Below are 26,733 nucleotides of genomic sequence, written 5' to 3' on the forward strand. Positions count from 1 at the left end.
TGCTTTCTGGGCTCTGAGAAGACATTGAGGGGTAAATTAGAGCTAAATAAAAGCACTGACCACAGAGGCTACGTCTAGACTGGCATGATTTTCCGAAAATGCTTTTAACGGAAAAGTTTTCCGTTAAAAGCATTTGCAGAACAGAGCATCTAGATTGGCACGGACGCTTTTCCGCAAAAGCGCTTTTTGCAGAAAAGTGTCCATGCCAATCTAGACACGCTTTTCCGCAAAAAAGCCCCGATCACCATTTTCGCGATCGGGGCTTTTTTGCAGAAAACAAATCTGAGCTGTCTACACTGGCCCTTTTGCGCAAAAGCTTTGCGCAAAAGGGACTTTTGCCTGAACAGGAGCAGAATAGCATTTCCGCAAGAAGCACTGATTTCTTACAGTAGGAAGTCAGTGCTTTTGCGGAAATTCAAGCGGCCAGTGTAGACAGCTGGCAAGCTTTCCGGAAAAGCAGCTGATTTGGAAAAACTGGCCAGTCTAGACACATCCAGAGAGTCATGACTGGTGGCTGTAAATAAACTTTATGGGACTGCAGGAAACTTGGCCATGCCCGTGATAAGTAGACATCCGGCTAACTCAAATCATGCTGGACCACAGATGTTGCTGGACCAGAGAGTCCTGGACTAGAGAGGTTCGCTGGTTGACTAGCTGAAGGGAATCCAAGAACTGAACTCTCCTCTAGCCCTTGGGTAACTCTTCGGAGAAGGGTTGAGATGTAGCACAGAGGCTTGCTGCAACACCCCTGTATTGTACAACCTTGATTTGCAGAGAACTCAATCAACGTGCAATTCACTGTTTAAAATAACAGGGAGAAATCCCCAGGGTGTAGTGTGGCCAACATGCAGCCAGTGTGTGCTCTGTCTCCCAAAACGAGGCATTTTAATCACCACCTGCAAATCGGACATCACATTTTCTCGATGGCAGAGGGGTTTTGTCTATACACCAGCTGAGAGACTTTCACGGGAGAGTGCTTAGGTTCATTCTTAGGTCCGCTGGAGTGATCCTGCACGTCACGTCACATTTCAGTGGCCTGATCCTGTCTTTACTGTTGTGTGTTTCCACGTTGCCAGCACTATTGTGATGCTCAACTCATTGTGATGCAAAGAACACGACATTCTGTCTGCTTCCACCAACGGGAGCCACAGGGAATTCCATGTCATAATTGCTGCTTTCCAGCAACTCTGGCTTTGCTAACCCACGCTCAGACAGGTTGCACAAACGATTCGAATGGTAAGAAATCCTCAGGATTCGTTGGCGAGATGAAAAACCAAAGCCAGTTCTGACCTCGGTAGCTCCACAGGGCTCAGCGGGTCGGTCTGGATCAGCTCTTTGGAGGTGGGAGGGAGGGTTTGTCAATGGAGATCGAGATGGATGAGAATTTGGGGGGTTGCTCATTTGATGAGATTTTCTTTTCCATTTCCTCCTGCTGCTCCTGACTGATAACGCTTGCCCAGCCACAGTGGGAAATCCTGCATCGCTGTCTATCATTCATTACTGCGGGAGTTACTGTGTGCAGATGAAAGCCGCAGAGGCGCCTGCATGCTGCATGTTAACATGGGATTTCAAAGAGAAACGGGAAAAGGGGTAGGGGCAGCCGTCAGTTTTAACCCTGCCTTCCTTTTCTTCCTCCCCCTTTCATCCTGGAGACTAATGCAACTTTCTGTCAACTTTGCAAGTGCAGGACTGCTCACTTCGGTGTCCTTGCCAAATTTTAATGAGGGTAATTATTTTTCCTGCTTTAAATTAAATTAATTGGATGTATATGAAGTGCTTTGAACGTGGGGGAGAGAGTGGATATAAGCAGTACTAACTCATTATCAGATCCCCCTGAAGTTGCAATTAGGAGCTGTCTGCTTCATTTCCTGTGCTAACGTTTGCATAGAGTTGGTGTTAGCTGTCATGTTCCACCCCAGAGACAGTCGCATTTCAGCAGCGGGTGATGTAGCAGTTGTTTGAGGTGAAAGTTGTTATTGAAAAGTAACATAGTACCAGTGCTCTGTGCTGTCCAAGAAACAAAGCTAAAGATGGTCCCAGTCCCGGAGGATTTACAGCAGTGAGGGGCAACTTAGGCTAGTGAGGAGGCCGCATGAATGGCTCTCCTTCGTCTCAGTGGGTTGCAAGATGGTCTCCAGGGATAGGGTAATCTTTCTAGCTCCACTTGGTACCTTCCGTTTGCAGGCGGTGCCAATTGAAACAGCAATGCTGGGACTGGCTGCAGAGGGGGGCGCACGGGCGTACCTGACTTCATATGCCTTTGTTTTACGTTGTGAGCAAGACGCGAGACATAAAGACCAAGCCATAGTTGCACCCCAGGTGTGCGGCGCCTCTTACCACTTCAATCAGGCGCCCCCCATAGGTTGGTGCCCCGGGCAGCTATCTGGCTAGCCTCCCCACGCCCCACATTGTGTGAGACATAAAGCATCACGGTCCAGTGGATAGGGCACTAGATTAGGACTCAGGAAACCTGAATGCTGTCCCTGACTTTGCCACTGACTAGCCTTATACCCTTCTGCAAGTCACTTCATCTCTCTGTACCTCTGTTTCCCCTCTTGTCTGTCTAATTTATTAGGTTGTTACCCCTTTAGGGAAAGGACTGTATTTTACTATTTATCTGTATAGTTCCTATCATGAGGCCCCCTAGCTCAATTGCCCACTGCCCTACAGTCAAAATAGTGATGATCATGATGGCTCTTGTAAAAACATCTGGGCTATGTCTACACTGCAGGCTTCCTGCACAAGAACTGTTTTGCGCAAGAGTTTCTGTGCAAACATTCTTGCACAAGAGCATGTCCACACTGCCACGTGCTTTTGCACGAGAGTGTCCATGGCAGTGTGGATGCTCTCTTGCGCAAGAAACCCCTGTTGCCCGTCCACACTGCCTTCTTGCACAAGAGGGCTTATTCCTCGTGGGGAGAGGAATAACTCTTGTACAAGAAGCCTTATTTTCTGACACTTTACTGTAAATTTACTCGTGCAAGAACACGCGTCCAGTGTAGACGCTCCGCACGTTTTTGCGCGCGAACGGCCGTTCTTGCGCAAAAAGCCTGCAGTGTAGACATAGCCCTGCTGTGTGTTTTACTCTCTTTGCCTGTGGGAGCTTGTCGTACAGTCACCTGGCATCATCCCTCCCATTACTGACTGCGTTGCAGATGGTACGGTGAGTTACTAGTGTGCTTTTCAAAGACCTCAACGGCACTGCAGCAGTGGGAGGCTCCATCAAGCTCACCCCCCCAGCGAAGTCCATGGGAGTTTCACCGCTGACTTGGATGGAAAATAGGATCAGGGCAGGGACTGTCTTTTTGTTCTGCGACCGTACAGTGCCTGACACAGTGGGGTCCTGGTCTCGGACTAAGGCAGCTAAGTGCCAGGACAATACAAAGAGTAAATGATAGCAGTAATTTGTGCACACGCTTTCTCTTTCTTCCCTTTTAGACGCAGAGGGCATAGATAGGACTCGCCTGGGTTGTTAGTTCTCACAGCCACAGTAACCTGATTTTTGTTTTAATGTATAAATTAGAAGAACTTGTGGTGAAAATAGTGTGGGCTGCACGAGCACCCAAAGCCAAAACACATCCAGTCTCTGGGGGTACGTCTACACTAGCCCCCTAGATCAATCTAGGGAGGCTAATGAGGGCGACCGAAATTGCAAATCAAGCTCAGGATTTAAATATCCCGCGCTTGATTTGCATGTTCCCGGCCGGTCGCCATTTTAGAAATTGACTAGCCCGAAGTAACTGCCCACGTCTACACGTGGCAGTGAAACGGGATTCCGATTAAAAGCCCCTAAATTGAATTAGCTGGTAAACCTCATTGCAGGAGGAATACCAGCTAATTTGAGTTAGGGCTTTAAATCGGAATCCCGTTTCACTGCCGCGTGTAGACGTGGGCAGATACTTCGGGCTAGTCAATATCTAAAATGGCGACCGGCCGGGAACATGCAAATCAAGCGCGGGATATTTAAATCCCGAGATTGATTTGCAATTTCGGTCGCCCTCATTAGCCTCCCTGGATTGATCTAGGGGGCTAGTGTAGACGTACCCTGGGGGAGTTGGGAGCCTGGATCCCAGATTTATGACCCAGGGAGCTGACAGCCACACCAAGCCCCTAGGCAAGGTGCGGGAGGGGGCAGTTCTGTGCCCCAGAAAGGGCGGAGACTCAGGCGGAAGGGGTGGGGCTGAGGTCAGCCGGCCCTCAGCATCACCTGGAGCATGCCACATCGTTAGCGCTGCCACGTGTGCGCCGCGCCTCCTCCAGGCAGCCCTTAGAGCTGCATGGAGCCTGCTGCGTAGTGCTCTGGTGGTGATATAAAAGAGCCCAGGCCTCCAGATACCAGCCCTGCCACAGTAGTGGCGGTAGCACCCAGGAGCCATGATCCCTTTCAACTGCTCCCCTTCCCATTGGCAGGCCTGTTTATGGCTCCATCCTGTCCCCACAAACACAAAGGAAGAGGCCTGATGGGGGAACGGTCTCAATAGTTATTTACGTTTTGTTCTTGCTGGTCCCGGGACATGAGGGAGACAAAGTGGCGGAGGTGAGAACTTTGAGTGGACCAACTTCTGCTGTGGAAACTGACAGGCTTTCATAGAGCGCTTCTTTGAAGCGGGTCTCTCTCTTTTCTACAGGGTCTGGTCCAATAAAAGATATTGCTGCTCCCTCCCCGTCTCTCCGTTTATCGATTGGCATTTCTGCAGCCCTCCTCAGCACTGGGCAACGTTGGAGCCTCTTCCGCTAAGGACTCACTTTCCACAGCCATGAGTTGGGTTTAGGTTAGATTACTCTGATGAGATGCAACCTTTGCTTCTCATTTTAGCCCATCAACCATCCATTGTCTTCCCAGGAGACAATCCAGGCCTTCTTCTGTCCTGAAAAGTTTACGGTCATTATTTTTCATAGGTGGATAATTGACCTGATATTGACCTCACCTTCCAGCAGGCAGCTCGAGCCGGCTTTGCGGCTGATTGTCATTTGCCCGCAGGCGGGGGCTGGACTGTCTTTGTATTGCCCCACACTGAGCCCATCTTTGGAGCTTAATAGCTGGGCCTGGTAGCGAGAACCCTGGCTCTTTGATAGCACTTTTCCTCCAATTTTATGGAAGAGGAAACTGAGGCATGGAGGAGTGGGGAGTGATTTGTCACCCCGCAAGCCAATAGCAGAGGAGGACTAGAAATCAGGTGTTCTGTGCTTTATTAGTAGACAACTCGGCCTCCTGATAAGCAATTCCCACAATGTGTGCGCCACATTGCTTATATATATTGCATATCTAGGTTTGCCTCATAGAAATGGATATTATTTAAATTCAATTATGGCAAGATTACGCTCCCCTTTGTAGTGCTAACGGAGTCAATTTAGTAGCAGTTATATAGTGACTAGGTACCTTTGTCTTCTGCCCATTAAATTATAGTTTAGTGAGAAGGGTTTCCTGGGAATAGAAAACATTATTGCAGAAAATGAAAGAGGATGTTTTCGTAATCCCCTTTTGTGAGGGATTTTGTTTGGATAACAATAATATTTGAACTGATGAGCAGAAAACAAAGGACATTCTGCCATGAAACAGAACTGGAAATTCTCTCGGTACTGCCACTGACAGGGCAAAATTGCTTAAACCTAGCAGCAGTTTCCTATCGTAGAGCCTCATCATACTGGAATCTCAGAGGTAAATACCAGCGAGAGAGATTCTGATGGCTTCCGGACTGCTGGAAGGAATGTTTCATTCAGATAGGTTTCTGCTGCTGTCACTGTACATTTTTGCCCCTCACTCTTTTTGTAAATAAGGAGTTTTTGTATTTGTAAAGGATCTTTGTTCTTTAGGACTTTATCAGCTTATTGCCCTCCAGTACAAGCCAAAATGATCAAAGGAAGTGAAGTCTGAACCAAGCTCCTAATTAGGTTTAGATAAGTGTTGGAAATGGTGGAGGGTCAAGTTTGAAACGTGAACAAGGATAGTGTTTGACAACACTAAAGTCTTGTAACCGCATCTGGTAAGATTTCAGTCCCAAATGGCAGAAATCTAGTGAGATCAATGGATCATGGAAGAGTTCCACAATCTTGAATCGTGCAAATCTCATGAGATTGGAGCTAAAATCTCCCGAGAAAGCCTGATCCCATGTAATTTGGGTCAAGTCCAAGGGCTTGTCTTCACTATATGGAAGATCATCACAGCCTTGATCGATCTTCCAGAGTTTGATTTAGTGAGTCTAGTTTAAAATAGAACTCAGAAGGCGCCCCCACCAGTGTCCAGTACTCCTTTTGCGAGGACTAAACGAAGCTGATGGGAGCATTTGCTCCTGTCAGCCTCCCGCTGTTGGGATGCTGCCAAGCTCGGCTTAAGGTAAGCATACTTTAAGATGAACTGCCGAGTCTAATGTAGACCTGGCCCTAGTCAGAACTCCTCAACTGGTCCTTTCCGGCACAGAACTAAATCCATAGGGGGATGTGGGGATTTGGATCTGAATTTCTTCAGAAATTCAAGGGGTTTGGATTCTAGGTTCAAGCCTGAGGCAGAGCTGAACATGGTGCCCAATACGCCGGGTATCAGCTCTGCTTCCTGAATCACCCGTCTTGAGGACATGGCCTTGTCACGGGAGTGCCTGGGCTGGCTGTTCCCGAGTCCCAGTCACCTCCACAGTACAAAGTGTTTTTCTAGCTGTACTTGATGCTTGCTTCCAAAAATCAAGACTAGTAGAGAAAAGAGAACTGGACTCTTGGAGATTTGGTTTAAGCAATGCTCCAGGCATATTCCCTCCCTCGATTATCTTAAGTAGAGGGGAGTATCCTGCCAGCTGAGGAAGATTAGTGGAAGGCCATACTGTTCGAAATGCCTCTACATAGCCACCAGCTGCAAGACAGATGTTTACCCCCGAGTTTAAGGGGACTATTGGCTGAAATTATTTTCCCCACTCTTTTGCCCTGGTAATAACAATGATCAACTGGGGAAACAAACCAGGCCTGACTTCCACTTGAAGTACATGCCACGCCCCCAGAAGTCAATATCTTGATATTCATCTGTCATTCACAAACAATAGCTTTAAGGAGCTAACTGTTCTGTTCAGGTCAACAGGAGCTAATGCAGATTCCAGTGATGATACCTGAAACAGCAACACAGTTCATTGTTAACTACCCTGCTTCTCATCAAAGCGTAGAGAAAAGACGAGGAAATAGCATATTAGAAATTGCTACCCCTTTTCCCCGCAGTGTGAGTGTTAGGGAAAGAGGGAATGTCTAAAATAAATGTGTAACCCTTTACCAAATGTGTAGTGGTTGCACAGGGCATGGGACTGACATTAAGAAGGGAATATTTGGGATGAATGAAGACCATGAAATAGGCATTGTTACATTGTTACAAAAGTATCTAGCTCTTACAATGGCAGAGAGATGAACCTTATCAAGGACAAGACCTCTGCCTGAGTTTGTGGAAAGCCTGAAAATAGCTCAGAGGTGTGAAGTTCCATGTTCATTTCAACATGGGAGGGGGAATCAGACGCCACTGGCGGTATTCTAAATGACACTATGGGACACTACTCCATGTTTTTCCAAGAACAGAAGAAGGCAAGCTACCCCCTTTTTTCACAGTGTTTGTTGGAGTGGGCACAGAAGACATGTGCAATAAGATGGGTAGACATGCGGCAGGGTTACAGTGTGAAGACAGACTTTGTTTCGTTTTCCTGAAAAGGGACCAGGAGGCTCAGCTTTCAAATGTTTGGGAAACACAGAATTAGGATGCCCTTATTAGGCCTCAGTTGGAGTATTGTGTCCAGTTCTGGGCAGCACATTTCCAGAAAGATGTGGAGAAATTGGAGAAGGTCCAGAGAAGAGCAACAAAAATGATGAAAGGTCTAGAGAACATGAGCTATGAGGGAAGCCTGAAAGAATTGGGTTTGTTTAGTTTGCAAACGAGAAGACTGAGTGGGAACATGATAGGAGTTATCCCAAGTACCTAAATGAGTGTTACAAGGCTGAGGGAGAAAAATTGTTCTCCTTGGCCTCTGAGGATAGGACAAGAAGCAAGGGGCTTAAATTGCAGCAAGGGAGGTTTAGGTTGAACATTAGGGAAAACTTCCTACTGGTCAGGGTGGCTAAACACTGGAATAAATTGCCCAGGGAGGTTGTGGAATCTCCATCTCTGGAGATATTTAAGAGCAGGTTGGACAGACACCTGTCAGGGATGATCTAGATGGTGCTTGGTCCTGCCAAGAGGGCAGGGGACTGGACTCGATGACCTCTCGAGGTCCCTTCCAGTTCCAGTGCTCTATGATTCTATGAATTTATAAGACATTATTGTGTGGGCAGGTACTACACTAGGTACTACACTAGGAAGACTGGTGGGCATGTGGCTGGAGCACCAAGCAGATGTGTTTTTAGGGAAGTGCTGATGAGAGCTTTTGTTGGAAAATATTAATAGCTGATCGGAATACCTGGACGGACTGTGCTACCATTCTATTGCCGTCCATTTCCCTCAGCCCTGCAGGAACTGAGTGTCTTTTTATAAGGAACTCAGTACTGCCCAATGGGATTCATGGTGCACATAGGCAGTCCCCTGCAGGACTCGTACAATCTGTAAGCTCCTGGATTGCGTGACTGTAGAAGCATTGTGCGTAAAAATCTTTAGAAGGAGGCCGGTTCCATTTCACAGAGTGGCATTTTCACCGGTAGCCAATCACCCAATGACAAACGGGTAGACCCAAAAAAATCTGGTGGAAAATGTTCAACCAGAAAAAGTTCTCCATCGTGGTCTAAGCAGTCAACCGAAGGAAAATGCTGTAACACGTGGGATGGATTTGGAATCACGCCAAGCGCTGCAGGCTGTTGGCATTTTTCCCCCACCACAATAGTTGCAATTTAGTAATAGAGTTAATTTGTATTTTTTTAAACAGTCTGTCCTTCACTTCTGTGAAATGCTATGAATACATGTCCTGATGAACCAACAGGCTGAGGAGAGGGGAAAATTGGGAGGCTAAGAAAATCTGTAACATGCTGTCTCCCTGGGAACTGCAAAGTATTTTACAAAACAGGAATGAATGCACCATCCTTTGAGGAAGGGGAGTGTTCATATTTTCTTTTTATAGATGGGGAAACTGAGGCACGGTGAGTTAACCAAGCTCACCGAACAATAGAATCCAGATTTCCTGACTCCCATACCTGCATTTTAACCACTCATTTCTCCTCTTCTGTGGCACTCTGCTTTGGGTGTAATGTGCATTTTTCAGTTCGGTACACCCATATTCGTTCAATATTTTGCAAAACTGAGAAGCTTCATTTTCAGAGAGTTCTTTTCATCCCCTTCAATCCACTGGTGCCATGTGGATTTCACTCCGAGCTCAATCAATTCCTCATCGAACTCACCACTGCTGAGTTTCTCCAGATCTTACGCCAAAACACAATGAAATTGCCAGTTCCGCGGGGTTTCTGCTATTGATGGGCATAAGTTGCAGAATTTGAATCAGGCTTGGATTTTAAACTTCCTAAAGCTGGGTGTGGATCCAGTGGGTTCTGGATCAGGTCCATTTCTGATTTCAGCAGAAGCCTGTACATTGCTCCCAGGTTCATTTCCCGTAGGAAACTTTCTGGAAGAGGTGGGGTGAAGTTGGTGGCTGTAGCAGAAGCCACAGTCAAGGAAAGCGGTGTGTGAGTTTGGGGTCCACAAAGCCTTGTGCAGCTGACTGGTATGTAAAGCAATCACGTCGCTATGTGTAGAACTCTGCTCCCCATGTATGTATTATAATTGACTATTATATATTGGTGTGACAGGGTGGACTAGGCCCAGATGTCCCTCACTGGGGGCCTTTGGGTCCTGCCACACCCATCCCAGAAAAGGAGCAGTAGAGGAGTCCTCCAAGCAGCCAATCAGGGGCCATATAAAAGAGCACCTGGTGCTCCTGGCTAGCCAAAGGGCACTGCAGCACCATGGACAGCTCAGCTCTAGCAGGCGCCTAGGGATGGGCAGTGGGGAGTGAGCGAAGAGCTCCGGACTGGTTTAGGAAAGTAAGGGTGAAGCTCTTTGAGGCTGCAGGGGAGTGCTCTAGGGCAGGCGTGACCAACAGAGAGAGCCAAAACAGTGGCAGAAAAATGCAAAGAGCCTCACCAGAATTGTCAAGCAAAAAATAAATAAAATAAAATAAAACCAAAACCAAAACCAGAACAGAATTGTTGAGCAAAAACCCCCCAAAAACATTTTTTTAAAAGGAGGCTGCCCCTTTAAGACGGCCGCCAACTTGGGCACCATTTTTAAAACCCTGCAGCTCTGACCCGATAAGCACAGGGAAGGCGGGGGCTGGGGGAGAGCCAGCGGGAGCTGTTGGGTGGGGGCGCAGCAGCAGCTTCATGAGCCGCACTTTTGGGGGGGGGGAAGAGCCACATGCGGCTTGCGAGCCACAGGTTGGCCACGGCTGCCCTAAGGGGTGGAAAGCCATCTAGTTAAAGGCACACCGTGGTCTGTGGCTGCTGTTCTTGCCTCGGACCTGGAGTAATGGGTGTGTCTGGGTCCCTCACATAGGCCACTGGGGAACTGGCCTATAATCAGACAGCGAGAAACCCCCCAGAAAGGGAACTGCACTGGTTAGTGGCCTGGCTGGGATCAGAGTAAATCAGAAGTTTTCACACTGGGGTCGTGGAGGCTGGTGGGCGCTTTGTGTACTCTAACGCTCTGCCTCCACGAAGCCTCGCAGCTCCCATGGGCTGTGGTTTGCCCTGGGGAGCCGCGAAGCTGTGCTTGATGGAGCACAGTGTGAACAACCCAAGTTCATGGGAAAGGGAGAATTTCTGTTCTGTGTTCCCCAGGACATCCATAAGCATTACGTCACCCCGATGAGCCGCCATAGGCTGCTCAGAGCTTACGGGCACAACCCTGCTAAATGTCTGGAGAAGCAGGGTCTACGTTCCAATTAACCCTTCCGTAGATGTCACACCACATGGGTCACCGCATCATGACACGGGGGCATAGCAAAGAGCTCCTGCCACGGTGAATGTCTGACTCAGGCCACAGTTCCCTCAGGGGCACCTTGCTCCCTTTGCTCTGTCCTGTCTCCTGCTTGCTAGTTCCTCCTTCGGTCCCTGATGTGCAGTTCCCCTCTCTCCTACCTGCACTTGCAGTGCTAGCAGGGGGTTGGGAAGGGTGAAATTGACTTGCATCCTGAGGCTTGAAATGTTGGCGGGCGGTTCCTCTGCGGCTGAGACTTTGCTGGATTTCACTCTGCTGCTGCTAGAGGTTAAGGAAGAGGCCGAGCAGAGATAGCACAGAAGGGAGCTGAGAGCCAAAGAAGACCTGTCAAAGCTCCTCACGCCCAGGGTGATTGCAGGCTCCAGAGTCGGGTTTCTACCTCACTGCCTTCCAAAAAAAAATAGACGTGAATTTACTGTTCATGCAGTAAACATGCAAGTTGACTGACCTGCACCATGGGTGGGGGCAGTGTCCTCTGTAAGCCGTGCGCTTGTGCAGCCACTCAGGAGAGATTCAAATGCTGCCCAGCTGATTAACAGAGCGCTCACAGCTACGATTTGTTTCTACTGGTGGTGCACATTCATACATGCTTCGGTGCATGGAAATTATTCTGCATATGGAGGCCAGCAGCAAGAGCTGGCAGCCCCAAGCATGGAGGGGAAGATTCTACTCCCCACCCTGTGCACAGGCTGCCCAGCTTCTGCTCACAACTCCTGGGGGCTGGGGCAGCTTTCCACCTACAGCAAGCTACAGGCAGGAGACTGTTCCCGGGTACTGGGTAACCGGTTTACTGGTTACCTATTCAGTCCCTAGTGATGCACGGTATTTAATAGTAGCCAGTTTAAAACAAACAAAAGGAGGTATTTCTTCACAACGTACAGTCAACCTGTGGAACTCCTTGCTGGAAGATGTTGTGAAGGCCAGGTCTTTAAAAAGGGATCAAAAAAGAGCTTCATAAATTCATGGAGGTTAGGTCCATCAATGATTATTAGCCAGGATGGGTAAGGATGGTGTCCCTAGCCTCTGTTTGTCAGAAGCTGGGAATGGGTGACAGAGGCGGGATCACTTGATGAGTCCCTGTTGTGTTCCCTCCCTCTGGGGCACCTGGCATTGGCCACTGTTGGAAGACAGGGACAGCGGGCTAGATGGACCTTTGGTCTGACCCGTTATGGCTGTTCTTATATTTTTGTATATTTATCTCCGTTCATTTATAACTAGTCAAAATAAACACATTTGAGAAATCCCCGTAACCATGGTTGGAAGAGTGGCTGAGAAGAAAACAAACGCATGACAAAGTCTGAGTAGGAGTTAGAGAGGTAGAGCAGACACCGAGCCCAGAAGGTTGAGTTTCCGTTCACACCCTACCCCCATGGGATCCTGAAGGACACCGCCCTGACTAAGTATTCCAGGCCGGTGTACAAGGTGATTGATAGGGATTTGGCTTTATTCCAGAATAGGCAGAGGTTGCTCAGAATAGCCCAGGCTGGCTGCTCTCTGATTATTATAGCCGTGCAATAGCTATACTGGAGTCGCGCGTTACATGTGCCCCGTCTCGTTTCTCTTCCTGCAGGTAGCTGCCCGCCTTTAAATAATTTGCACGTCTCTAGCCCTGGCTATTGGAAGAACTCAGAGCACTTGACAAATAATAATAAATGACATGCCCCAAACACATTGCGGGGTGGGGAGGAATCCTTCCCACCCTATAGAGATGCTGAGATGTGGTGATTCATCTCCAGTATATAACTGGCTGAGCTGGAAAGAGATGCCAGGAATCTAGATCTCCCCAGCTCTAATCAGGAGACCGCAATCCACACCCTTACCGAGGCGTCTACTCCCTGGCCAGCTGCTGAGGGTCAGTCCACAATCCATTGCCCCGTGGATGTGATCGTGTCATAGGTTTCCAGCTGATTGCCTGGGATCCGGAATGTCTTCAACTGCACCGACTTAGCACTGTCCTGGATTAGGCCCTGAACTGCCAATGGGGAAGCTGGTTAGGATAAAATAACATGCAACTTGAGACTTCACCCCACCATGAACCCAAGCTTTGAACCCAAATGTGTGAAGAAACTCTGCTAAGTAACACTGGTCTGTCATTTTCATGCCTCCACTGTTGCCCTGTTCCACCAGGGCTAGGAACAGAAGCGGAGACCACCACCCGCCAGCCTGTTCTCAAAGTGCTTTTGCCCTGGCAAAGCCCAGACATACTGGCAAAAGCTAATCTCATGGCATTTCCTGCTTCACCTTTGCAAGTCAAAGTCATTCAGAAACACAAGCCTTGCCCAAGTACCACCACCTCTGTATATACATCCAGTCCCACTTGAGTTTCACCCCAGGTTTGTTGTACAGCTCCCACGCCGACACATGGGAAGTGGCATCGCTCGATCCTAGTTTTGACAGCGCGTCATGATCTGTGACGTTCTTGGGAAGCAGCAAATGGAAGGGCTGGCAATGCCCAAGCAGGGATCAGCCTACAATGTGCTACTAAGAGCTCACAGCTTGCCGATAGGACACACGAATGAAGTGCATTTCCCTGACAGCTATGGAAAAGGGCTTATGCGGAGAACATATAATGTGCTGTTCTTGATGCGGCCTCTCGGCTCCCGCTGGTGCCTGTCTGTGTTTGCTGTGGGTCCAGGGCACGCTAGAATTTTACACACCAGCTATTTGAGATCTGGCTGTGAATGGAAATCGAGTGTTAACCTGGAATGGGACGCTTATGGAAGAGACTCTGCTGATGTACTTGTCTAGAAAAAAAACAAACCTAGAACTCCAAAGTGTGAGCATTTCAGCTTTCCGTTTCTAGTGAATTTTTGCTATTGTCTGTATTAGCCCATCCTTAGGGATCAGTGTTGGGTAGGCATTAGCATAGGCACAGGTAGGGAACTTTATCCAGAAAAACAACGAATAGTCCTATGGCTCCTTAGAGACTAACAAAATATGTATGTATAGTATCACGAGTTTTCGTGGGCAAAACCCGCTTCATCAGATGATGAGCTGGAAGCTGGACTGGGAATAATAGGAACCCAGGATTTATAACAGAAAATGAGGGGAAAAAACATTACTTCTCAGTAGTAGTGAGGCTAATTGAGTGGGCTGAAAGTATCCCACACTTAGCTTTTGATGTCAATGAGGTGTTAAAGGCATGGAAAGCTGGCTTTCCAATGCGACATCCAGTTAATGTCTTTGCTCAAGCCCATCGAAACAGTGTCAAATTGTGCTAGGAAGGTCAATTCCGCAGGTCAGTGCCACAAGATGAGTCGTTGTTTTTAAAATTACTGACTACCCCTCTGAGCCTTTTTATCCTGAAAGAGTGAGGATCTAAACTTCGCAATCTCCATTTAACTGCCAATGAGCTGGCTGCGGCAAGATATTTTTAAAGCACCCGTCTCGCTGAAATCCACATCAGGTTGCTGCAGGGCAGTGCATGAAGAGGTTTCCGTTACAGCAAGGTTCTGAGTCAACCCTGCTGTAGGAGAGATTCAGAGTTAAGTGGGTCACAGGCAGGTGAACTGTGTTGTGTCTGACTAACTTCGCATTGTATGGAATGCCCTCTCCGAGACCTCTCTCTGCCTGCCTAGAATGGGAATAGACTGAGTGTACCTCTATCTTTGAGCCTCGCTTGGTAGAGAATTTTCTTCTCCTCTCTCTGCTCCAGCTGAATAATAGTAAAGGAGGGGAAAATATACATCCGAGGCAGTCTCCATTCATGGGAAGAGTTTGCAGGGAAGCTGCATGTGGCATGTTATCAATCTGACCTCACGCTTCAGGATGTGGGATGTTATCAGGGTGGGTGGAGGTGCCTGTCACTTTTTCATAGACTCATAGAATTTTCATAGAGATCTCAGGAGGTTATCAAGTCCAGTCCCCTGACCAAACCCAACGAAATCATCCCAGCCAGTGCTTTGTCAAGCCGAGACTTAAAAACCTCTAGGGTTGACGATTCCACCAACTCCCTACGTAACACATTCCAATACTTCACCACTCTCCTAGTAAAATAGTTTTCCCTAACATCCAACCTAGACCTCCCCCACTGCAATTTGAGACCATTGCTCCTCATTCTGCCATCCTAAGAACAGCCTCTCTCCAGCCTCTTTGGAACCTCCCTTCAGGAAGTTGAAGGCTGCTCTCAAATCCCCCCTCACTCTTCTCTTCTGCAGACTAAACAGACCCAAATCCCTCAGCCTCTCCTCGTAGGCCATGTGCTCCAGCCCCCTCATCATTTTGGTCACCCTCTGTTGGATCCTCAGTGGTTGACTGTTGCCCACAAGAACAGCAAAAGTTCAACAACCAAGTAACAGTTGAGGTTCCGTTCGGTTCAAGCGGTTCCACTTCCCGTGCGTCACATGAGCATTTAAATGCCAAATGTTCTATTTGTGCCCGTGGTTTCATTACGAAAGCACCATCTCGCGCAGTGCTGGGGATGGACGCGAGTCCTTTCTCGGTGGCTAGGTTAGTCGGGATTCACTGGTCTGCCGTCTTGACAGGTCCCCTGCTCCGTCAGTGATGATAAACATTCGGCTGCCTGCGTTTGCTCCCTGTTTACTGTGTTGGCTCTGCGCAATTAGTCAACACAGCAGACTCCAAGAGAGCCCCCAAAGACCACAAAAATCAGATAGGATCAAAGGCACCCAGCCAGGTTATAGTGGATGAAGTACGGTCCTAGCTTCCCCGGACCAAAGGGTCTACAGTTAGGCTGACACATGTATACCGGTTACAATGGACCGACTCAGTCAACGCCATGGAATTCAACACTGCCCACTAGGCCAGACAAAGACAACTCTTTGGGGTTCACTTTTATACCCAGGTACAAACAAGTGACACATCACTCCTGACGTACGAGGTTGCCCCCCTATGACGTTACCGAGATCCACCTTTACAAGGGGGTTCCATCACTATCTATCCTGTTGTCAATTTAGACCCTGTCCTGAACCTGGCTTGGTATGTCCCTGTTATCTGAGGGGAGTGTGTTGGTACCATGATGTTTCTTCACAAGGTGCGCTGTTACAACCCCTCTGCAATGTGCTGACAGCCTGTGCTTGAGTGTTTCTGTAATATCAGCCCCATTCTTGCCCACTTCTGTGAGCAGGGGCCTGTTTGCTCACAGTTTAACTCTGTTTTATATTAGCAAAGCCTTGACCATTGCTATCTGGCCCACAGGCCTCATACTGGGCCTATGATACCTGGGTTTATGTTTCAGACCCTCATCTTACTACAGCGAATATACAATGTGCTAAGAGAATTATGAAGGAATGGGGGTAGGGGGTTGCTTCCTCTGAAACAGCATATTTTCGCCTTTGCTGGAGGTAGGATGCACCTTAGCAGAAGGACCAGTGGTGTGATTCAGTATGGCTGGAAATAGACATTTGACTAACTAATCTAATAACACTAGACAATTAGCCCATCATAAGACGGGATTTTTAGGTCTCTCCTCCACGTCGGTCTTCTCTCCTGAGCCTCCGATCTCTTGCTCCGTCTCTTTCTCTCTCTCTCCTCCTCTTACTGCCTCCCCCCCCAGCTCTCCTCCGCCTCCTGCCTCTCTCTCTGTCTCTCTCTTTCTCTTTTCCTCCCTCTCCTGCCTCTCACTCAGGGGACCACAGAGCCCAAACGGCCGTTTGGGCTCCGCGCTCCCCGTGCTGCATGGGGAGCGCAGAGCCCAAAAAGTCGCTTGCGCAACTTGCTCCCCCGCAGTGGCCACGGCGGGAGGTGGGGCAGGGACATTCACGGCCAGGGGGCGGGGCCTGCAGCCACTGTCATGCCGCACATCACCACCCCGCCCCCTTCACCTCCCGCCGTGACACTTGGCTGACTTCTGCGCTGCTCAGCCAGGCCGCCGCGGGGGAGCAAGCGGGGCAAGAGGCCGTTTGGGCCCCATGCTCCCCATGCAGTACCCCCATGCAGCACCCCCGCGGCGGCCCGGCTGAGCGGTGCAGAAGTCAGCTGAACTCCACAGCAGGAGGCAACAGCGCCGCTCAGAGGAAACAGCCAGCATTTCAGCGTTACAGAGTCACAGACATTGGGCTACTATATATCTGATGATCCAGGTGTGGTAGGAGAGACACCAGACTACAAGAACCAATGGCCACATCTGGCGTGGTAATTCCCAAGGAAAGGAAGCAGAAAAAGCTGCAGTTTAGTAACTCACAATAAAGACTAACTCCAAGGAGCCCACGCACTTACATTCTAACAGTGCATCTTTCATTTAGAAGCCTCCAAATGCAGGGTTTTTCTCTTCAGCCGCCATTTGAAATGCAGCCACATCTGCAGTCGATAACATCTAGAATTTCCTCAATACTGAGAGCACCAATCTGCCGTTTGCATTTGGACAAATGTATTCTCAAGAATGAGATTATTATAGGATTCAAGTACCAGATCAGCCATCTGTAAGACTGAGTAGTTTTATGTGAGCATGACCCAACTTCAGAGCAGCTGGGTACGTATGTGCGTCTCTCTCTCTCTCATTTACACATAAAACAAACCTTTGCAATACAGAGAATTTGTTTCTATGAAGGAAAATTAATTTTCAGTATCTCCAAATAGACTTCCTAGGACTCACCAGTGGTAACTATATTGTTCTTGATTATGTTTCTATCGGCTCTCATCTGTGTTTTTATTCTGTGCCTACCATGGCTGTATCTAACTGTCATGAGATACAGCTGGAATGGGAAAATTTTGTCCAGACTGGTAATAGAACCATGGTTTTACCCAGAGCTTTCCTGCAGTAGGAGAACTGTTGTTTCAGGATCATGGATGGCAGCTTGTCTTACGGAATAATGTCGAAATACTGTCAAGCTGGAGGACGTCTTACTCCAACTTCTGTAACCCTCATTGTACGAGGAGTAAGGGAAGTTGGAGGAAGAGTGCACTATTTCAAAATAAGTGTGTGGAGATGTTCCCAATTTCAAAATAAACTTACGCAATTGGCGTAGCTCAATTTGCATAGCATATTTTGAGTTAAGCCCTGCTATGTAGACACACCTAGGTGTTTTACACATTGCCAATAAAATCTGTGTTGCCATATGTAGCTGCTGCCTACAGGTTATATACCCATGCGAGCAAACAAAAGCCAACATTTTGATTTAATGCCAAACATTAAGTAACGTAAAGCCACGTTTGAATTCAGGACTAGATATTCAACTACTGCATTCCTGTATTCTCCCTTTAACTACCTCTCCCATTCATTCTGTTTTCAGCTCCTCTATTGGCAGGACTACTATAAGACTTAACATTTATCATTTCTCTGCTTACACACTGTGAGTAACAAGGGACGTGATCTCACATTAATTGGGATGTTCTAAGAACCATTTTAAATCTCTCTGCATTGGCAGAGAAAGATGCATTATCTCAGAGGCCACGTCCGGCCGATGGCATGAATTTGGTACCATTTGGAATGGCCATAGTAACTGAACGACTTTACAAGAGGGAACAATCATTGCCTGTTTTGATCCGATCCTGTGTAGGATCTAAAGGGGGAAAGGCTCTGGTCAATCTTAATGAAATACTTTAGTTTCATACAAAAAGAAGTGGCGCCTTAGAGACTATCAAAAGTACACAACAGCTCCAACGCTACAATGTAAACAAATCACATTTGTTAATGTCTACAGCAACGATACTGCCGTCAATGGCGCCGTGGCGGTAGCTTCCTCTCTGTTGCCCTGGGGAAGCACTACGGAAGCTCGGTACGTCAAGAGACTTCACACTCAGCGTCCCCGTTAGTTGGTAACCAATAGCCACCCAAACCGTGAAGGGCATTGCTTTCAACTGCCATCGGGCTCCCCTGAGGCAAATGGCCATTGCTAAACTACCCAAACCAAGGGGACTCTAGCAAGAGGGCCTTTTGTCTCTAGGACGCCAGCCGGAATCCAGTCACCTGCATCGTCATTGCTCAGTGGCCTGTGTGGAAAGGAATTGGTGTCTTCATCCAGTTCTTAGCGGGCAAGGGTCCACACCTCAAATCCTGCCGCCTCATTTGGCTATATGATTGGCCGTCTCAGTACAGGGGCCAAGGACCTCATGCCTCTAGAACAATGATGGGTAACCCAGTGAGTGGGCCGCACGAGGGGCCCTTCAGATCAGTGGGCTGCAGCAGCCTGCGACCCACTGGGCCTCCTCCTGTGGCCTGCGGACCCCCTGTCTGCCTCCCTCCCCACGCACCTCTTGCATACTGCAGCAGCAGAGTCCTGCACTTCCCACATCCCCCCCAGCGCTTTTGGAGCAGCATGAATCTGCTGATTCGCACTCGGTCCTCACTCCTGCCCTGCCCTCCAAAAGCTTGAACAGCCGCAAACAGATGACTCACAGCAGTCAGTTCTGGGAGGGAGGGGGAGGAGTGTGGACGGAGCTCAAACCAGCAGATTCCAGAAGTGCTGGGAAGGAGGAGGAGGGATAAGAAGTGCAGGGATCCAGTGCCCCAGTGCGTGAGAGGAACATGGGGGAAGGTTGCAGACAGGGGGTCTGTGGGTTCAGGTAGAGGCCAGTGGGTTGCATGAGGCCCACGGGCCATAGCTTGCCCACCACTGCTCCAGAACATGGTTGAACTGCAAACACAGTGAGACTGGCCTCTCTAGAGCCACTCCTACTAAAATGGCTCTGCTGTTGACATTCCCCCCCCCCCCCCCACGTTCCTTAGCCTCACCTTCCCCACAAGGCGGTGGAAATAGATGAACCTTGCAACCTGCCATTCTGCCACTGAGGGACCCAATTCCAGAGACACGGGCATCTCTCTGCAGGCACGCGTCCACCGCAGGGCATCCCTTCCAGTCCGGACCATGCTGAACCTGGCAGAATCAGGCCCTTCGCTTGGGACTGGGGACATAGTCTTATCAGTTGCCATTACTGTTGAAAGCTGGCTTGACTCCTGGTCTTCTCTTGCCCGTGTGGTGCACGGTTTAAATAAAACCACCTGGGTTCTGTCCCTTTCTAAAGCTTGATGAAACTATTTCTGGGTTTTTAAAAAACCTTTTAGTTAAAAAGCTCGATTTGGGGTGTGAAGCCAGTTAGCATTATCTAGTAAAGATTAATTCACTGCAGATATTTCCATTTTCGTTGTATTGCCTTTAGTTACTTGGCTTCCTCTTTCAGTGGTCCAGGAAGGCTCCTATCTGGAATGACTGGCTTATGGCTCTGTTTACCATGCTCCTGCTGTTGCTATGACAATCCAGTAACCAAAGCACCCTGAGGACCACTGCCAAAAAAAGCCACCCTCTTTGTCATTTTGCAAAGCTGGATGATCGTGGATAGAAAATTCTCTCTCTTGTCCAATGAAAGCCACTGGCAACACTCCCATGGCCTTGAAAGGGAGCTGAATGGTGACCGGGTAGCAGCTTTTACATAGCTGTAATTTGGAAAGTGTCCTTTTCGATGTTCTACTGCTGCCAACGCACTATTGGCCACTTGATTGTTCCCTAGGAAAATGAGATTGTAATGAATTTTAAAGAGAGAGTGGTTCTAGCTAAGATCTTCAGCCTGGCACTGAAGATGTTACACTACAATCATTGCCACTTTTCCAGGAAAAAGTATGTGGCTCAATTTGTTTTGCTATGTTAAAGTGGAATCCGGCATGCGGAGGATCTGATAGGTACCAATTTCTATGGATTTTCCGGGGCAGCTTCTTTCAGCACTGCTGAAGGCGTAATATTCTCTGAAATGCCCATTAGCTTTCTGGGGAAGTAACTCTGCAAAGTTCAATAATGTGAATTATGAGCACATAGCTGATAAGAACCCTATTATATGGTGCTCGCACGCTCAAGGCATTAACTTTATACTTTGAACTTTTAAAATACACATCAATGGATCTGATTAGGATTGAACATCTGGAAAGGTGAAGGTCCCAGAGGATTAGAGATAATAAGGGATAATTGGCAGAAATTTTTTTTGCACTAAAAGAATGAATATATTTGGAACAAATCTGTTTACCAGCTATTTTTTTGTAGGAAAAAAAGCCATTTTATTAAAGACATTCAATGCAAAAAAAATTGTTTTTAACTGTCACAGCAGGATTTAACCCCTTACTACATATACCATACAAAAATAGCAAATGTACAGTTTGTCTGAAAGGCCCTTTTGTGTTCTCTAATGTGCTGTCTCTCTTTGCCTCAGAAAATAGAAGCTGCCTCCTAGAAATGTAAAGATTTGGAACAGAAAAAATAAAATTGTAACCGCTACACATGCCGTCTGAACGCGGTAGCTCTGTCTGACACACTCAGCCCTGTGCATCAGAGTTTGGGTTCAGAACATTAGGGCTGTGTCTACACTGGCGCAATCTTGCGCAAAAGCAGCTGCTCTTGCGCAAAAACTTGCTGCCTGTCTACACTGGCCGCGTGTTCTTGCGCATGTAAACTGATGTTCTAATGTATGAAATCAGGGCTTCTTGCGCAAGAACTCTGATGCTCCCGCTCAGGAATAAGCCCTTTTGCACAACTGTTCTTGCGCAAGAGGCCAGTGTAGACAGGCAACATGAATTTCTTGCGCAAGAAAACCCTATGGTTAAAATGGCCATCAGAGCTTTCTTGCGCAAGAGAGCGTCTACACTGGCATGGATGCTCTTGCGCAAAAGAACTCTTCCACAAAAGAGTTTTTGCGTGAGAATGCGCCAGTGTAGACGTAGCCTAGCTATAGTTGTTTTTATGATTAACACCTGCTGAGGTGCTGACTACAAGCAGGTGATAGCTCTCTCACTTGAACTGACTAATTCGAAATTTAGTTAATCATAGTAGGCACTGGAACTCGTTAAAGAAAACCCCGTCATATTTATTAATGTGTCTCCTATGAATCATTAACTTATAGAGATGAGTAAATAATTCTCAAAGACTATTTATCTGATTAATTTTAGCTTCCTTCTGTTGATGGATTATCTGTGTCTAGAGCACAAATTCATCAAGCTTATTTATTACTCCAAAGTATGAAATGGTTTTTGTCTGTAGTTCTCTCCAACTGTACACTATTTGAATTTTGTTGCTTGGTCGATTGTGATTGGTCACATAAATCACATGGTGTTGTTTCTGGTGTCTGATTGAATTTGTGCTCAGCCCACTTGCTACATTCTGCAAATTCTCAACCAGGAAGAACTGGAGGTTCTTCTTCTGTGAAAATTGTGCCAGCAAAAGTCGCTGGCATGAATATCTCCAAGGTGTGAATACAGCAGGATGTAACAATTTCAAATGCCGAGTGAATATTACAAAACATTTTTGGCAGTGTTCACCTATCTATGCTAATTTAGCAATAATTAGTCATCAGTTGCCATTTTTATTGATGGAGATTGAGTCCTAGACCTTTGACAAACCATCAGTCCCATAGGAAGTATGCTTTTTAGTTAATTTCACAGGAACTCGGTGTTATTCAACGGAATGATCCGAGAAGGCAGGATGAATTTGAAATGGGTGGAAGGATGGTTTCGTGCATAGGGCACTGGATCAAGAGAGGTTGGTTCATTTTCTAGTTTCCCCCACAAACTTTTGAGATCTTGGTAAGTCACACAATGTACTCTCTGCTTCAGTTCCCTGTCTGTGAGCTGGAGATAACTCCGTACCTTGCAGGAGTGTTGTGAGGATAAAATCCATTAATGACTAAGGTGCTCTGAGACTAAGAGGATGAGTCATATCATTTCTGCATACCAGGGCTTGATATGCACTTTGTGGCGTGGATCCTCAGCTGGGGTAAACTGATAGGCAATATACTGGATGCGGATTTGACTCTAGATAGGTTTTTCTCTCTTTTAGAATTAGCAGATCCTAAATCTGTTCTGCTTATTTTTATCGCTTAATGAGTCAGAACCAGGCAGCAAGTCACCTGCAGCTCACCCACAAGAAGACTGAAGGGGGTGTAGGAGAAAGTGTCCTCAAAATACTGATTGCAGGGACAGTGGAGCTGGTTTATAGTGCTGGGACAGGTTGTAAGGAGAATTACATTTTGCCCAAAACTGCATGTTTGGCTGCCTAGGTTTTCTAGGTTATTTTTTTTTAACTTCTTGGATTTACTTGAAACAACCAGTGTAATCAATTGTTTACTATGTTTTAAAATACAGGTGGAACCTCTCTAATCCGGCACTCTCTGGTCCGGCAACATCCATGGTCTGGCATGATTTTAGTTAGCCAGATGTCCATGTATCATGGTTGTGGACAAGTCTTCCATGGTCCCATAAAGTTTCTTTACAGTAAGCTCTGTGTTCTGTGCTGTTATTTAGCTCTAAGGGTACGTCTAGACTACAGGCTTTTGTCAACAGAAGTTTTGTCGACAGATACTGTCAACAAAGCTTCTGTCGACAAAGAGCGTCTAGACTACATTCAGTTCTGTCGACAAAGCAAGTTGCTTTGTCAACAAAACCCTGTAGTCTAGACACAACCCTAGATGCAATAACACCTTCTGTCGACAGAACTCTGTCGACAAAAGGCGTTATGCCTCGTAAAATGAGGTTTACCAGCGTCGACAAAACTGCTGAGTTCTGTCGATGTTATGTCGACAGAACTCAGCAGTAGTGTAGACGCAGGTATAGTTTTGTCGACAAAACTGGACTTTTGTCGACAAAACTCTGTAGTCTAGACACACCCTAAGTGTCTTCTAAGAGCCCAGTGAGCAGTAGAAGTGTTGGTGATGCTACTAGACAATAGTGACCTACCATGGTTTGGCAAATTCTCTGGTTTGGCACCAGTCAGGTTCCAAGGGTGCCAGACTAGAAAGGTTCAACCTGTAATAATCCGTGAGTCAGTAGTCATATTTGGGAAAGGGGTCACTCACCACGAAGCTCCAAAACCTTTTACATAGAACTTGATGGGATTCATCTGTGTCTCCAACTCAACATCTAAGAGCCCTTGATTTGCTCACACGCCGTGAACGTAGTCATGCAAATGTGGTCGCGGATCAGTGAAACAATTTCTGGTTCCCATGTGGTGCAGCCATAAAGCAAGAACAATACACCAGTTCTTGGAATGTTTGCAGGAGGGACATAGAACATGAGTTGGGTGGGGATGGTGCGTCTTGGATGATTTCCTGATGGTCAAGTGTCCCCATCACATGGAGGCACTCTCAGCAAAGAATAGGGGTATATTGGCAGGGAATATACTGCCATTACCATTCTGTATCCGCAACTGAACAGAAGGCTTGGTCTCCAGGGCTTTGACTCTCCCACCTTTCACCAGCACTGAATTAGCATTTTTACATCCTTACCAAAACATTGTGTGAAACAATGGCTCCCCAGTGACCCTTCCTCCCTTGAGAAAAGGGTGTCTCCCCTTACCGGGAAGGGCCTACCCTCAAAGGAAAATGAAATGCATTCTTTACAAGCTTTGTATAGTTGAAATAAGTGTCTTCATGCAAGTCCTGCCAGCATGAACTCACTTACGGTACGTCTAGACTACAGCCCTTTGTCGACAGAAGTTTTGTCAACAGATACTGTCGACAAAGCTTCTGTCGACAACGTCTAGACTACATCCAGTTCTGTCGACAAAGCAAGCCGCTTTGTCAACATGACAGCGTAGACGCAAAGGACAGTGTGGATGCAATAACGCCTTCTGTCAGCAGAACTCTGTCAACAAAAGGCGTTATTCCTCATAGAATGAGGTTTACCGCCATCGACAAAACTGCTAAGTTCTTTCGATGTTATGTCGACAGAACTCAGCGGCAGTGTAGACGCAGGTATAGTTTTGTCGACAAAAGTCCACTTTTGTCAACAAAACCTTGTCATCTAGACACACCCTTAGGGTGCATCTACATTTCGAGATAACTAGCGGTATTTCAAAATAACTATGCAAGAGCCTACACTACCATTCCGTTATTTCGAAATAATTTCAAAATAATGGGCGGATTATTCCGAAATCTGTAAAGCTTATTCTACGAGGAATAATGCTTATTCAGAAATAAGGCGCGTGTAGACACTGCTATTTCGAAATAGAATTGCCCTGGTGAGGGGCTAAGTTATTCCTTTCCAGTACCTAAGTTATTCCTCCTCCTCGATATCCTAAATCGAGATAGCACGTCTACATTAGGGAAGCCTGCCTTGAACTAATTTTGAGGCTTCCCTGCAGTGTAGAAGTACTATTTCAAAACAAGCTATTTCGGAATAACTATTCTGGAATAGCTTATTTCGAAATGCAAATGCAGTGTAGTAGTACCCTTAGTTTTCTGCCTATAGGGGCTGTGCCCCCCAGGATGGCTTAGAAAGGATCTCAGTCTTCCCAGTGGGCACAAGCATCATTTGCTGAACTGCGTGGATCTGAAATGGCGCTGCTGAGATCAAGCTTTCTGCAGGAAAGGTTTTGGCTCACGTCAGAACGTTTATCGTTAAACCTGGGGGCCCTTTTAAAGGTTCCTGTCTTGTTCCTGAGATGGTGCATGAAGGCGCCGGGCTTTTTGACTGCTCACGTTGAACTTAGCTCCTTGGAGCTTAATCACCTTCCTCCATTAATCAGTTAAGGAGCGAGGCTGGAGCCGTCCCTCCAGTCTGCTCCGAGGATGAGTCATTGTGGTGCAGAGGCTGGTGTCGAATCGAGGTGGAATCGCTCCTCTCGAATGCGCTGGGCATTCTGTGACAAGGATTTTTTTTTCCACTCCCTTTTCTTCCTCGTTTCCAGTTCCCTGGCTTGTCTTTTTTTGTCTCTCCTGCCTGCCCGTTGCACGGCTCCGAGAAGCAATAGCAAAACGCCATTCCTTCCAGCAAGGAACAAAGTGTGGCGCGACACACTCCGAGACCAGTCTGTGTGGGCAGGAAAACTAAGCTCAGCCCTGCTTGATGGCTACTGTTCTTGCTCTGCTTCCCCATTCAGAAATGAGAGGTAAAGGAGGATGGCCTCCTCCCGCAGTCTGCTGGGCTGCACATACCCGTTAGTCAGTGGAAACATTCCTGCAGCTGTAGGGCAGTTTCTCCAGACTCGTAGGCTACGTCTACACTACGAGTTTTCCCGACCAAAAATATGCTAATGAGGCACTCATTTGCATGAGTCGTGATCACATTGGCATATTTGCTGCCGCTCCGTTTTTGCGCTAGGGTTTTTGCGCACAACCAAGCAGTGTGGACATTTTCTTTTGGCACAAAAAAACCTTTTTCTGCAAGATCCTTATATCCCAAAAGAGGAGGTTTACCGATCTCGCGGAAAAAGGGGGTTTCGCGCAAAAAGAAAACGTCCACACTGCTTGTTTGTGTGCAAAAACCCTAGTGCAAAAACGGATCGGCAGAACATATGCAAATGAGATTGCGACTCATGCAAAGGAGTCCCTCATTAGCATATTTTTGGCCGAGAAAACTCGTAGTGTAGACGGAGCCCTAGACTGATCCGTGCTCACTCCAAAGGGGAGCAGCAGGACTTGCGTGGACAGAGAGGCAAAGCGTTGTTTTCAAAAGCGCCAGGACTTCACCATTATACCCAAGGCGAAGACAGCTGGCCGCTCGCCAGCTCAGAGAGCAGCAGTTGCCAAATCGTGCAGCGGACGCCATTTGGCTCTTCAAAATGGCACCCTGTCTGTCAGGAGTCCGGGCTGGAAATATTAAAATGGGATCATGCTGGTAAAAAGTTTGGGAAGCATGGTCTAGAGCAGCGGTGGGGACCCTCAGGCCCGGGGCCCGGATGCACCCCCCAGCTGACCTGGAGGTGGCCTCCAAGGCTCAGGGTTCCCCCCAGCATTGGGGAGCCCACGCTGGCACTCCAGCCCCCCTGCTGCCCCACAATGGGGTTGGAACACACAAAATATACCAGCTTAGGCCCCCTTAGGCTCTGGCGTACAAGGGGAACGTAGGAAGTGTCCTTTTCAGTCAGGGGCCACGTCAGTGAGGGGTTGGTTTTTTTTACTTCCCACTTGTATGCGGCCCC

General features: G+C 47.6%; 1 protein-coding gene across 2 annotated transcripts in view; it reads left to right on the forward strand.

The window, feature by feature from the left end:
* Positions 1-689: 689 nt before the first annotated feature.
* The window catches only part of MARCHF4 (membrane associated ring-CH-type finger 4), an 80,509-nt gene continuing 54,465 nt past the window's right edge, over positions 690-26,733 (forward strand). For both annotated transcript variants that reach the window (XM_075933029.2, XM_075933030.2), the window contains exon 1: positions 690-1,236. In XM_075933029.2, coding sequence (XP_075789144.1) covers positions 1,234-1,236 — 3 coding nt within the window. In that variant the 5' untranslated portion in view covers positions 690-1,233. The remainder of the gene's footprint in view (positions 1,237-26,733) is intronic.

The sequence above is a fragment of the Pelodiscus sinensis genome, chromosome 7 (assembly GCF_052426305.1).
Source record: "Pelodiscus sinensis isolate ZL-2025 chromosome 7, ASM5242630v1, whole genome shotgun sequence".
NCBI lineage: Eukaryota > Metazoa > Chordata > Testudines > Trionychidae > Pelodiscus > Pelodiscus sinensis.